This window comes from Fusarium oxysporum, chromosome 8 (assembly GCF_000149955.1).
Source record: "Fusarium oxysporum f. sp. lycopersici 4287 chromosome 8, whole genome shotgun sequence".
NCBI lineage: Eukaryota > Fungi > Ascomycota > Sordariomycetes > Hypocreales > Nectriaceae > Fusarium > Fusarium oxysporum.
Window position 1 is genome coordinate 621,569 of NC_030993.1, and position 13,245 is coordinate 634,813.

Below are 13,245 nucleotides of genomic sequence, written 5' to 3' on the forward strand. Positions count from 1 at the left end.
CTCCACAAATCCAGTTACTACCACATTACCACACTAAATTCACAAAGATGAGCACCCCCACTGATGAGAACTGGCAACCTAAAGCCATAGTCTTCGATCTCCTCACCGGCCTCTTGAACTCCTGGGATCTATGGGACGCATCAACCCCGTCCAAAACTCACGAAGATGGCGGCCGCTGGCGTCAGCGCTATCTCGAAATCACCTTTGGTGCTGGCTCCTACAAGCCCTATGAGGATCTCGTCAGACAAGCTGCTGCGGAAGTTGGTCTCCCCGCATCAGCGCCCGAAGCGCTCCTCAAGAACTGGTCGAGCATCAAAGCGTGGGAGGAAGTCCCCTCTGTTCTCCAAGCTTTGAAAGCCCAGGGCTCTAGAGTTGGTGTTATTACTAATTGTTCCAAGCACTCGGGATATATCGCTATTCATGGTGTTGAGGAGCAGGCTAGTGTTGGTTTTGAAACGCCGTTTACTTTTGATGCTGCTGTTACGGCTGAGGAGAGTGGGTTTTACAAACCTGTTAAGGAAGCATATCACGCTATCCTGCCCAAGTTGGGGGTTGAAGCTGAGGATATTCTTTTCGTTGCTGGAAGTGCGGGGGATGTTGAGGGTGCGACTAATGCTGGGATGAAGGTTGTTTGGCATAACAAGATTGGGTTGACGAAGAAGGGTAATGCAGTTCCGTTGAGGGAGAGCAGGACGTTGGATGATGCTCTGAAGGGGTATTTGACGAAGCGCGAGGAGTAACTGCATATATTAAACCTTTCTCACACAGAATTGGTGGCCTGGAGCTCCACGGGCTGTAATCTACTAGTCTGCTGGGTTAAGCATTTCTTTGTTCTTAATTTAGCATTAGAAATAAGCCCCTTCCTTCCACATACTACTGGACCTGCTATACCTAAGTAAAGTCAACATCACAATAGAAATACCACGAGACGACCAAGTCACCAGGGGTCCCTATCTATGCTAGTATTCTCGAAAGTAGAAATGCATAGTTAGAAGGTAAGACTAGACTCTATAATAGCTAGAGTAAGCACCTAAGCTTAGAAAACCTAAAAACGAAGCATAAACCATTAGGGGCTAAGTCCTTATTAAGTCCCTTCTTTAAGCATAAATTACATCCAGGATACGAGTTTTAGTATCTAACTCCACTTCTTAAGTAAGATAATATTACTCCTGGTATTATAGCACTATATATTTCTTATAAGTCCTGATATGCGATATTGCTACTAGAAAACGATCTTATTAGGCCTAAGAATCCCTGAGAACTATTCCTCCTGGATAGCGAACAGACTTGGGCAGGTATAATATAAGCGGATGATACTTTTAGTATATCCAGCATAACCTCGCATACCCAGGAACAAGCCGTGGAGTTAGTAGAAATCGCAATCGGACTGTTCCTACTAGCCTTATTAAAGCGCCACTTATATAAGGATATTCCACTCTAAGAAAAACCAGGGTTTAATTAATGGCATTAATTTTACTATGTTATATAGATAGAATAGTAAGTAGGTATAGCCTATTGAAAAGGACTTAGCAAGGTTTATCTTAATATCTGGGAAAAGCAAAGAGGATAGCCTTTTACTTTAATACTGGGATAAGAAGGTCATACACTTAAAAAAGTAATATTCTTTTATCTTAATTAAGTAATTAGACCTTTTTATACTTCCTAAAGGGAAGTAAAAATGTTATTTTCTAGGTTTTCCTCTTATTAATATCTATACTGTAGTAATCAATTAGGTATTATAATATAATACTTAAATAGTAAGCTAGATATATTAGGAATGACGGGCGTGTCGAGGTAGCTATGCTCGGCAGACTAGAAGGTCTTCCATAGAGGGGCTGATGCATTGTAGACAGGGATTGGTACTTTAAGCAGCGATGATTTAAATAGCATAGCGTTTAACCACATTTATTAGAGCTTAGATGCCAAAGAAAATGTAAAGAAAATCTTCTAATCAGTATTTTATAATTGTGTGGATATAAAGGCTAGTTTGGCAGAAGTTATACTGTATTTACCTGGTAAGGTGAGGGAAAGAAAAGCTCTGCAATTAAAAACCCGGAAGATAAAGAAGTAATATATTATAATTGAAGTCATTAAAAGAACAATTGGATATCTAAAGTATTTTATTAACAGGTATGTTAAGTATTGCTTCTCCGTGATTTAGCGGAAGGAAGAAGTGGCGCAAATGTTTGGTTCTTAATCCCCCACGTTTCTTGTACAGGGTTTCGGGACCGGTACGGTAGCACGTTAGTTTTAACAGTAAGCAGCCACATAACACCGGGTGATTATGGCGTCCCATGCTATGATAAGTGTGCTTGCTAAATACCTCCGACCGTCTTCCAGATCCACGAGCTGACTATTCTATTGTCTTGAAGAAGGATACATGGAGAATACACAGCAGGCTGAGCAGTTTCTGACTGCGATCCAATCCTTCACCGACCAAGGTCGGTATATAGAGGCGGCAGAGCGTCTGCAATCTACAGAAGCTCGCACTGCCCTTAGTACCAAGAGACTTGCACTCGAACTGGCAGAGGTTTTCGGTCAGCAAGGGTACTACGGAAAGGCCGTAAGGACCTTGGAGCAGCACGTTACTGATCCTGAGGTCGTGTCTCTCCACAATATTGTAGGCATGCGACTGCAAATGGTGTTGCTTAGTTTCAAGGCTCAACGTTTGCATGATTTCAAAGGTCTTGGAGGGATCCGCCAGCGGGTTCTATCCCTCGAGGATATTATCAGTTCGCTGATTTCATGTGATAATTATCTGGATGAAGATGTGGTATGGGAATTTTCATTTCTTTTCGCTGAAAGTTTCCTGACCTTTTGGACTCTATTAGGTACGAACAGTCGAAGGCTATTGCCAACTGATGCAGTGGATTAGCGAGTTCAATCGGCCTCTCCCGAAGGAGGCTATGGAAAGGGTGTTCGTCTGGGTCAAACGAGCTTTGGACGCGAACACATCACATAGCCAATTTCGACTTGCCGTCATTTTACTCAGAGCATACACAGCTGGAGCAACATCACGGTTGGCCAAGCTATATGGTCTAGACATGGATGAGTGTAAAGAAGCAATGCAGCGTCTTGTGGATGCACCGGCTATTCCAAATCTCCTCAAAGCAAAGGTCTTCCATTTATTGGCATGGACAACAGACCCTGAAGATAAAGCTTTGGGGGAGTCGTACTAGGTAAAGGCTGTGGAACTGTACAAAGAGTCATGCAGCACAACAGGTGAGGTAGGGATTCGAGTCAGCCGGGTCTGTCACGACATGTCCAGCGGGAATATGGATCTCGTAGAGGGCGGGAACATACTGGAGGGGCTCCTGCAGCAGCTAGAAGATCAGGACTATCTAGCGGGCCGCTTCAAGGCATTAGAAATCATGCAGGCGAAATTGACTGGGCGCGAATTCTTCGAGCTGCAGTTGTCTCTTATTGACACAGCGCAGACATTGGCGGAGCAGGCTGAGGCACCTGTGCTCGCCATGATATTTAAACTTCGCGCAATATCGCACTGGTATATCCGAGGTGGGCACACGCCACGGGTTATTGAGTTCGGCAAAGGGCTTTATGACGCTCTAGACGAAGTGGATTGTGCTTGGTTTAAGGGTGCGGTGGCCAACATTGTTGCGCTCGCATACATACCGCTCAATGATCATCAAAACGCAATAGAGTGGTCAAAGCATTCAGAGCACCTGTGGATGTCATGCTCTGTTGCAGACGGAGCCGGCGCGGTGGAAACGCAACTGCTGGCGGATGTCCAGGCTTGCAGTACCTGGACAGAGCAGGAATTCGATGCGGCTGTAGCAAAGTGGACCACAGTAATAGACAATGAGGCCGAGCAGGGCTTGACCGAGGATGTTGTCAAGAAAATGGGCCATCTCACCGATGCTTTGATGAAGAGGAGAGACCCCAGAACAAACAACTTGCTCGAGAGATGGGAGAAACTGCTCAGCCAACAGCCACCAACTCCTTCCGCTAAAGCGATTGACCTTAAATTGGCCGCATCATGTCTGGGCACGGTCAAATCTTTATTATCTCCATCATCCCGAGGTTCTTGGAGTCCACAACTCGTGGCTCAATGTATCAACTTGGCCCAAAAGGCACGTCGGTTATATCAGAAGCACAAGAACATAACGGAGGATGCAAAGGCACTCTCAGTCCAGGCCACGTTAATGTTCTACGCGTCGCAGAAGTACAGCAGTGAAGATCTGCTTCGAGCATCCATTGAAACAATGGACACGACGGTTGAAGCATTCCGCCTTTTGGACTCTAAAGCTATGGTCAGTTCGGCGACGTATTGGCGGGCTGTCTTTGCATTCCATCAGAATGATTCAGCAGAAGCTGTTATGCAGTATCTCCTAGAGGCAGAGACAACAAGGAATGATGAGCGTGTCGAGGTAGCTATGCTCGGCAGGCTGGATGGCCTGACCCAGAAACAGAGGATGACTGCCGATCCTAGCAACCTAAAAATATTCGAGATGTCATTTCAACTGTGCCGCAGAGAAGGTTGGGTCGAACAACTCTGGGAGTGGCTCCAGAAGTCCAAGGCCAGAAGTCTTTCGGACTTGCTGGGGCTCAGAGCACTGATTCCTGGATACCTCAGGGCTGAGATCATGGCCGATGCAGAAGCCCATCGGCTGTTTGTTCAAGAAGAGGCGTTACTACAGGCCATCGCACAAAGTCAAGCTGCCGAGCGCCTACCCCTCCGCAATCAGCTCCATCTACTCCAGCAGCAATGGCGACAGTACTCCGTACTAGACTCAGTGACTGCAATCCGAAACGCTACTCCAGCTTCGCTTGAGCAGCTGCGCTCGTGGTTCGCTCGAACGCCGGAACTACAAGATCTCGGACCTCTCGTGTTTGCTGACTGGCTGTTTATAGAGGACGACATCTTCCTCTTAACCGTGAAACCCGATTCTGTAGCTCCTCAGCTGGCGAAATGCCCAATATCACGGACTGAGATCAATAAATGGGCTCTGCGATTTGCAAAGGGCCAAGGGGATGATGACGAAGAGTACGACTACGATTTTACTAGGGAAGAATGGGACGACGACGACCCGGATTACGCCCTCAGACATCTGGATGCCCTCATATTACCTCTAGGTCAAGTTTCAGCACCAGAGGACCTCATAGTACTCTCTACAACCGGCATTCTGCATTCCATCCCTCTTCATGCTCTATGGATAGATGAGGAGCCTCTCATCACCAGAAACCCTGTCATCTACGCCGCGAACATGACGAGCTTCATACAGTGTTTCCGCAGATCTGTCAACTTTCCTCCACAGGCTGAATCAACGCCCATGACCATCATGGCGGTTTACGAGCCAGGCGGCGGAAGAGCGTTCTCCCCTGCGGAGCAGTCAGCCGTGTATAGCGCAGCAAGTAATCTAGGTAGTATCACTGGCGCGCGTGTCTTCTCGGACCAAGCAGCCAATAAACAGCATTTTAGTAATGCGTTGGAGACGTCGACCATATTCCATTTCCATGGCCACTGCGTGCTAAGGCCGGAGCTTCTCACAGACCAGGCGCTAGTGTTCGCCCAGGGCGGAGAAGTCTCCGTCAGCGACATTTTCGGGCTGACACTCGACACTGCATCACACATTACATTGGTTGCATGCGAGTCGGCAGTGCAGGGAGTGGCAAAGGCGGATGAGCCCCTGGGTCTTGTGACAGCACTTTTGTGTGCCGGTGCTGGTTCAGTTCTGGGGACATTATGGCCTATTGCTTCTATGCCGGGGAGGCTTTTCGCGGAATTATTTTACGCAGACGTTCTAAGACAGATACAGGAAGGGGCTGGTAGATATGGAGTTGTGGATCTGGCAAAGACACTGCGCAAAGTGGTCCTGGACCTAAGGAGGGATAAGAGGACGAGAAAACCGTATTATTGGGCTCCTTTTGTTCTACATGGCAGTCCTGTACTGAGGCAGCCTAGTTCTTAAGGCTTAGATTGTGCGAGACTTCCCATGATTTTAAGTGCTTTCATTCATAAGTCATTCTATTGAAGATGATGACGCATAAACACTATCTGAAATATCCTTTCGTGCTCATGATATTTGTGTATTCGCATGATCAAAGTGTCGTATTTGCTAGCCTTCGAGTTATGATTTCCCTTGTTGTCTCCAATATTTCCTGGAGGCATTCTAGCACTCTTTCGTAGTCATCACTGTATCGCTCAAACTTGACCAGCTCTGAGTGGCTGCGGTTGATGGGGATGAGGAAGCGTGAGTATTCTTCGGTATGATTTGCCGAGTCCTTGCTGACGAGAATAGCAGGATCGCCATTCATGGTCAATTTCCCATTATCCTAGACTTGCTTCAGGAACTGACATAGAAGATTCATGTTAGAAAATAGAAAAGGAACTTACCATTTTCGCTGTTCCAGATATACATGTTTCGAAAAACGAAAAGATAACAGACCCATCTAGGGCTGAAACGGAAGAAAACAGCTGTGACTGCTTTTCGAGTTCAGGAGACCCGATTCGCAGTGATTCGAGAAACTCACGGTTGGCCTGCAACCCAATGGCGGCTAGCAAGGCAGAATTGTCCATTCCGCGATGAGGAACACCAAAGAACAGGGCGCCTCCGGTAGCTCTGAGGTTGAGCATGTCCGTTTCGTCACCTCCAGGCTCGTTCTGCATTACCAGGAGCTGGTAATGACACCAGGGTCAACTTTCAGACCAAGGGTTTTAAACAAAGCGAGGGATACATACCTCCTTGATGATGAGACCACCGAGACTGTGGCCTATGAAGACCAAGGGGCGTTTCTTGATAATACCCTTTTTTTCTGTTAGCTTTTATACTCCGCAACCGATGGTGGCCTGGGCGTTATCCTGACTGGTCTGATTGCTCTTAGTGAGCCTCTTAACCTACCCGCGAGGTCGTGAATGCTCTGGAAGGAGATTGTGTTTTCAACACGAGCGTCATACCCGTACAAAAGGATCCTTGCAGCGCACCCAGCCAATGCAGCCCTGAGATGTGCTGGTAACGAATCTTCAAGCCACATGTAACTGCCGCCTCGTTCTTTGAAAGACCCATATGCGTGTCCCCCAAGCCCGTGAACTGCAACGATACTGTTGATTGGTCTGGTGAGCCATTGTGCGTCCATCAAGGTATGGGGAGGCGTCTATGACGTACTCAACTTCAATCTGATCAGAATTTTCAAAGGGCGTCCCGACAACGGAGAACCCAAGGAAGTGCGTGTCGAATAGGAGTTTGATGGTTGTATTTTCCGCCGGAGTGGATTCGGTTCCTTGTGACGGTAATGTGACATCCAGATGCCATTCCTTCTTTGTGGACTTCACGCGTAGAAATTCGGGGGTTTTGTGGAATGATAAAACGGACATCATCTCAACCCTGGTGCCATATGGATTCGCCATGAATGAATGTATCCGAATTGAAGTTGCGTCAAGGTTGAGAGCTGTTGCGAGACCTTTGATGAACTGGCCTCTAATACATGTTGCTGGGATCCCTTGTACTCTATACACAGCTCCTGAGGATGTCGAAGTGTATTCTTGTTTAGGGGAAGACGAAGGCGCTGTCACAAGACCCGAGACTACGGTTGAAAGCGCGGATGAAGATGGGCTAGCTAGAGCAATGTAATCCGCCAAGGCTTGGGACTCCAGTTCGTTTAGATTCGTCGCTGGCAGCGGCATGCCCTTGTGGGTGATGCAGTCGAATAACAGAGGATCGTCCCGAGACCATAGAGTGTTGCTGATCTTGATAAGGCTGATTGCGGTGGTGGCTTCGACCTCAACGGTGGCCTGGAACGGCCCCCGATGTGCCACTATGAAGGCCAGTTTTACCGGCTCACAAATCCCGAACTTACTTCCGTGGATCTCATTTATGGTCCAGGTTACCTCGTCAGGTTCCTGGACGCCTTTAGACAACCAGGTCTTGCCCCGGATAATGAACTCGTCTGGCGACCAGATAAATGGGTCTGATGGCAACATCGATGCTGACCTTCGCAGTGCGGGCTGTGAGCCGCGGGACTTGTTACTTGTTGGAAAGAATTGGTGGATGACAGGATGACTGGTCCCTGGCTTTTGGCCTTTAAATGAAATAGATATTTCCGCACTCTTGTACCGAAGAGGCCCAGAGCCTGCCCGAAAGTCAAACTGCATGACCACAAGTGCTGCAGGGCTAGTCGGACTGGTAGGACTGTCACTCCATGTTCCGTATGCCACAGAGCAGACACTCCCAATAACGCCAAGGCCGAAAAAGTCTATATGTGTTATTTTTGTCCGGGTGCTGGTATCGTCAACATTGTGTTGTCCCAGCCACAGCTCCTCTTTCAGATGGTCAAACTGGCACCATCGCGGCTCCCAGCTGGTGGGGATCCCTTCTTCGGTCTCCGCGACGGCGTAGGTTGGATTTGGCTGGTCCATGTTGCCCTGGCAAAATGGGTTCCTTTGGCTCTGTGAGAATATCCTTGGAACTCGCCACCAATTTCCTTTGCTTTAGGCTCTTTGCTGGAGAAAAAGGCGCAATGAAGGTCAATGAAAGATGCCAACGTATTTATGCAACAATCACGTGGCCAACTTTCAGCCGCACGTAGGTGTCCAATCTTACGCCTTCCTTAGTAAGACCATGCATGCAGTTGCGTTTAAGTCCCAGCCAATCCAAGCTGCGTTTCCCCTCCCTACCAGCGCCAAATACTTACCTCAGATATCTCAGCATGTCCTCGTGGATAGAGGCAAAGTCGACTGCTCAGCATATGAATGATGTAGGGAAATACGATGATGCTATCAAGATACTCCAGGACTTTCTTCTCGCTGCCAGAGGCGACGATCAACTCTGTGCTACGGCAGAGCTGGGAACGGTACTCACTGACCAGGGATGTCTCAAGGCTGCACTTAACACTCTTGAGCATACACTAGAGAGCGACGCAACCCTCTACCCCTCGGACCATCCCTTTTGTCTTCAGCTGAGAATGCAAGCTTGTCGGCTGCGTCCCATTGTTAAAGCTTCATTCAATGGAGTTCTCCAGGAGGCATCTGACATTTACCAAACCTTCTCTGCCTTAGATGGCATCGGAGATCTTGATACTTGCAGGGTCAGTTGAGTTCAAATATGTTTAATGTTCATATTTACCCCCAAAAGACGTAATTTACGTTTCTGTAGACACTGACTCGTAGCATCGCACAGATCAGCATCAACATCACGTATACTGCGCTTCTCTTCATGATAAACGACCTCCACGACCGGATTTCAATTCATCAATTGAAAGCTTCCATCGCTTGGCAAATCCCTGCTTTCTGGGGATTGATGCAAGAGGGACGGGTAAGAGAAGCTCTTGCCGTGGCCCAGAACTACGTCCGTCTTTTAAATACATCAACAGCTCAGCAAAATGGACTGGAAGATATGAGGTTTTCCTCTGCGATCGAGATGGTTGAATCAATCGTAGAGTCGCCAAATGCGGTGCCTGTTTGGAAAGCTACAGCCGTCGGTGAACTACTTCACCTTAGAAATAAGATTAATGAGCCTGGATGGGAGCGTGTAAATTTCTTAGAAGCGGAAGCGATTCGTTTGTTCCAATCCGAAGGCCATACACATGCGGTCGTGGACATCAGACTTCGACAGGCCTGCAATCGAGTTGGACAAAGCATCCTAAATCTCACAACGGAACTTCTGCAAGAAATACAAGGCTGTTTCCAAGTCTACGAGAAAAACAATGCGCCAGGCCCTTACAGCAGGGCTGTCACTCTCATGCTCAGCAGCATACCCCCGGGACAAGGCTTCGACCTAAGAGTTTCGCTTCTGGACATCTACTCTCAGCTCTCTGATATCACTGGTGCAGAGTTGGAGAATGTCGTTTTGAAAGTTCGGCATCTGAGCAACTGGTTAAGCCATTCTACGAGGTCATCTCAGGTCATCGAGTCTGCCCGCAGTATTGACGAACTCATCGACGTGAGAGACTGCAGATGGGTGAAAGGCATGATTGCTAACGTTACCTCCAATGCATACAATCTCCTTGGTGATGGTGAAAATGCATTGGAGTGGGCGAAAAGTGCAGTCGACAGGTGGGGAGAAGTATTTAGACTCGAGAGAGCCGGCGCGACGCTGATGGTTCTTTTGGCCATGTTGAACAAGTGCGGTGGATTTCGCTCACCTGGAGTGAGAGAAGCGATCGATTTTGCAGAAAGAGAAATCTCTCACCATATCGGTGAGGGCTTGTTTCTTGCCGCGTTCGAGAAAATGGCTGTCCTTGCTGGGTCGATATTTCTACCCAAGGGCGACGAGAGAGGGGGCACGTGTCTGGATAGTATGGAAGAATGTCTTCAAAATCTTCCAGGAAAAGCTACTCCCGACGAAGTCAATTATTGCAGAGCTCAGCTACACCAATTACGTGGTCAGATATTAATGGGAACTGAGCTAGACCATGAAGTGACTGACAGCCGCAACGAACACTTCGAGCAGGCGGTCGCATTCTATTTGAAGGCCCGGAATCCTGTAAGTGCCGCCTGTGCCCGGCAAATACAAGCAAACGCGCTTTATACAACCTTCCAAGCTCGTGTGCCGCCGTCCTGGAGCGTGCTTCGACGTTGTATCGAGCTGAGTGATATTGCGAAGGATGTCTTCGAGGCACTCGACAACACGCTTATGCTCGCAGAATCGGCGCGGTTGTGTGGATTCTTTCAGTTCAAGGCATGGTCGCACGGGTTTGTCAGTGGCGATACTGCCCTGGCATCATTACGGAAAGCAGATCAGGCTTCGGCAGAGCGCAGAGCTGAAGTATCTATCCTGGCTAGTTTCGAGGCTGTATCACGGAAGCAGAAGTTCGTCATGACATCCGGCATAGAGGACACACATGCCAGGGCACTTGCCGTCTGTCAGCTAGAGGGCAGGATGGCAGATCTATGGGACTGGATCCAGTGCGCCAAAGCGAGGAGCGTAGGTGACCAGCTCACAAACCAATTTCCCATCCAAGCGACACTCAACGACGATATAATGCGGGACCCCGAGATGAAGGCGCTGTGTGAGGAGGAAGAAGCTGTGACCCAGCAGATGACCGCCGCGGACCCTGTTGTGCGGCTTAAGCTGCGTAGCGATCTGCATCTGATTCATGTCAAGATGGCCGGCTATCCACTCCTTAGACAGGCCCTCGATCTACGGAAGAGCACCCCAGTTTCTATCTCTGAGATACGTGACTTGGGACAAAAGATGAAGTGTAATGCTGGAGGGATGGAGGTGGTATTTGTTGACTGGGTCGATCTTGGTGGCACTATATGGACCGTTACTCTCAAGAGTGATACTCCTCCACAGGTTGTGAGCTGCGGGATCACCGTCGCCGAGGTAAAGGCTTGGAAGCAGCAATGGCTCGACGTTCAGGATGGAGGACGCCTGGCTGCCTTTTTCGTTGATGATGAATACGACGAGGATGAGCCAGATTACTGTCTGAGGAGTATCGATAAACTAGTTGCTTCTCTGCACGACTTGACATCAAAAGGGGAACTTCTCGTCTTCTGTCCAACGAATGTTCTCCATTCGATTCCGCTCCATGCGCTTTGGGTGGAGGATAACACGCCCGTGATCCAACGCAACCCAGTTATCTACAGTGCGAGTTTGACGACCTTCTGGCAGTGCTACCGGCGCTCTGAGCTCACCGGGAGTATCTCAACGAATCTTGGGTTGAACATGGCAGGTGTCTATGAACCTAGGGGCGACCGCAAGTTTTCGTCGGAACAGCACGCGGAGCAGTCGAATGTCTACACTACCCTGGATCAATTGGCAGAACGGTACGGTGGGAAATCCATTAGTGGCCAAGCTGTGACGGCAGAGTGCTTTAAGCAGATGATGGAAACCTCAATTATGTTCCACTTCCATGGCCATTGTCGTCTTGATCAACCCACACTTGGAGACCAGAGTCTTGAGCTCGCCGACGAGCTCCTCCCGATTCGAAGAGTGTTTGAGATGAAGCTTCAGAGTCCGCACATAACGCTTGTAGCGTGCGACTCTGCGCTGCAGGTGATTTCTGCCGGCGACGAGCCTCTCGGCGTGGTCACGGCTCTGCTCTGTGCAGGGGCCAGTTCAGTGCTGGGCACAATTTGGCCCACGTTATCGAGTACTGGTCGGGATTTCAGTGGCGAGTTCTACTCCGACGTAGTGGACCAGTACAGACAATCACCGAAAAGAGGATCATCCCCAACCATCGTCAATCTGGCTGAGGCTCTGCGGCGGGCTGTGCTTGCTTTAAGAACCAGGCGCAAAACTCGACAGCCCTATCATTGGGCGGCGTTTGTGCTCCATGGCTCCTCTTCCATCACACTCCCACACGCATTTATCCCAGAGCGCCGGGTGAATACGTGATGACGCGTAGAGGCTTCCTGAACCGGTTGATAATACGTAATCGTCCGACCCGGCTGAGAAATTCCAAGGTACTAGCTTATCTTGAGTAAGATAGTAAACGCTAAGCAACCTTGAAAGCGCCCTTTTTACTTATATTACCTCCTTTAGCCAATAGAGCGTAATATGACCGTTATGGCGTAAGAGGATGGATTCTTTATTAACGTTCAAGTCTCGAAACATGAATTTCTTACTATAACTTGACAGATTATATTAACTAGCATAGATTCTCAGATGAGAAAAGCATTATATTTAACTCCATTGTTCAGCGTATGAATGTCCTGGCAGTAACCCAACTGCAGGAGAACAGCTGCGATACAGAATCTGCTTTATCATCTAGTCCATGGTAGTAATGCGCTTTCTCTCCTTAGCCTCTGGGACATTTTCCCTCCATCTGAGCTTCAGCATATAGATCAGAATTCCCAACACAAAGATTACGCCAAATACTCCAGCTAGCACCCTAAAAGTCCAAGTATATCCTCCATATTACACCATATCTATTAGTTTATACGCCATGCCAAAAGAGATAATATACTTAAATTTAATAACTATAACTAGTCAGGCTACTCACCTCGGAGCTTGGAGCATGGCGCAGGACACAGCAAGATCTGCCTGAGCTCGAAGCAAACTGGTTGTTCTTAGTTAGATGTCTGACAATACTTTATTACCTAGGAAGAAGCTATTTTCAGAAATTTTGGCTTTTAAAAGCTATTTACCACGCAGATAGAGGCGCTTAGGTGGTAAGGAAGTCAGCTTAATACTTAAGTTGATATATTTCTTTATATCTTTCCGGCCATCGATTTACAGACCAATTATTCAGAGAACCCCAGATTCTTTTATCGCTTGCGAGATTAAGTGGTGCCGTGGATACTGTTTCTAAAAACCCGATTGGCTGAGTAACAAAATCAAGATC

General features: G+C 48.1%; 5 protein-coding genes across 6 annotated transcripts; 4 read left to right on the forward strand and 1 right to left on the reverse strand.

The window, feature by feature from the left end:
- Positions 1 to 745, forward strand: FOXG_02864 (uncharacterized protein). Its single transcript, XM_018380335.1, has one exon. The coding sequence runs from the start codon at positions 48 to 50 to the stop codon at positions 738 to 740; it is 693 nt and encodes a 230-aa protein (XP_018236577.1). The 5' UTR covers positions 1 to 47; the 3' UTR covers positions 741 to 745.
- A 1,635-nt stretch (positions 746 to 2,380) lies between these two features.
- On the forward strand, positions 2,381 to 3,179 carry FOXG_18422 (uncharacterized protein; the record flags this gene model as incomplete). Its single annotated transcript, XM_018398495.1, has 2 exons — positions 2,381 to 2,773; positions 2,832 to 3,179. The coding sequence occupies 2 exons, from the start codon at positions 2,381 to 2,383 to the stop codon at positions 3,177 to 3,179; spliced, it is 741 nt and encodes a 246-aa protein (XP_018236578.1).
- Positions 3,180 to 3,260: 81 nt separating this feature from the next.
- FOXG_02865 (uncharacterized protein) lies at positions 3,261 to 5,930 on the forward strand (the record flags this gene model as incomplete). Its single annotated transcript, XM_018380336.1, has 1 exon — positions 3,261 to 5,930. One exon carries the CDS (start codon positions 3,261 to 3,263, stop codon positions 5,928 to 5,930), a length of 2,670 nt encoding a protein of 889 aa, XP_018236579.1.
- A 19-nt stretch (positions 5,931 to 5,949) lies between these two features.
- Positions 5,950 to 8,472, reverse strand: FOXG_02866 (uncharacterized protein). Of its 2 annotated transcripts, XM_018380337.1 has the most exons (5): positions 7,125 to 8,472; positions 6,826 to 7,060; positions 6,701 to 6,766; positions 6,356 to 6,637; positions 5,950 to 6,294 (listed from the first exon to the last, which is right to left on the reverse strand). In XM_018380337.1, the coding sequence occupies exons 1-5, from the start codon at positions 8,372 to 8,374 to the stop codon at positions 6,061 to 6,063; spliced, it is 2,067 nt and encodes a 688-aa protein (XP_018236580.1). In that variant the 5' UTR covers positions 8,375 to 8,472; the 3' UTR covers positions 5,950 to 6,060. The 2 variants fall into 2 exon arrangements, with proteins under 2 accessions (XP_018236580.1, XP_018236581.1); XM_018380338.1 differs by having other exon boundaries at positions 6,173 to 6,294; positions 6,701 to 7,060.
- A 124-nt stretch (positions 8,473 to 8,596) lies between these two features.
- Positions 8,597 to 12,364, forward strand: FOXG_02867 (uncharacterized protein). Its single transcript, XM_018380339.1, has 2 exons — positions 8,597 to 9,042; positions 9,135 to 12,364. The coding sequence occupies exons 1-2, from the start codon at positions 8,665 to 8,667 to the stop codon at positions 12,294 to 12,296; spliced, it is 3,540 nt and encodes a 1,179-aa protein (XP_018236582.1). The 5' UTR covers positions 8,597 to 8,664; the 3' UTR covers positions 12,297 to 12,364.
- Positions 12,365 to 13,245: the final 881 nt, after the last annotated feature.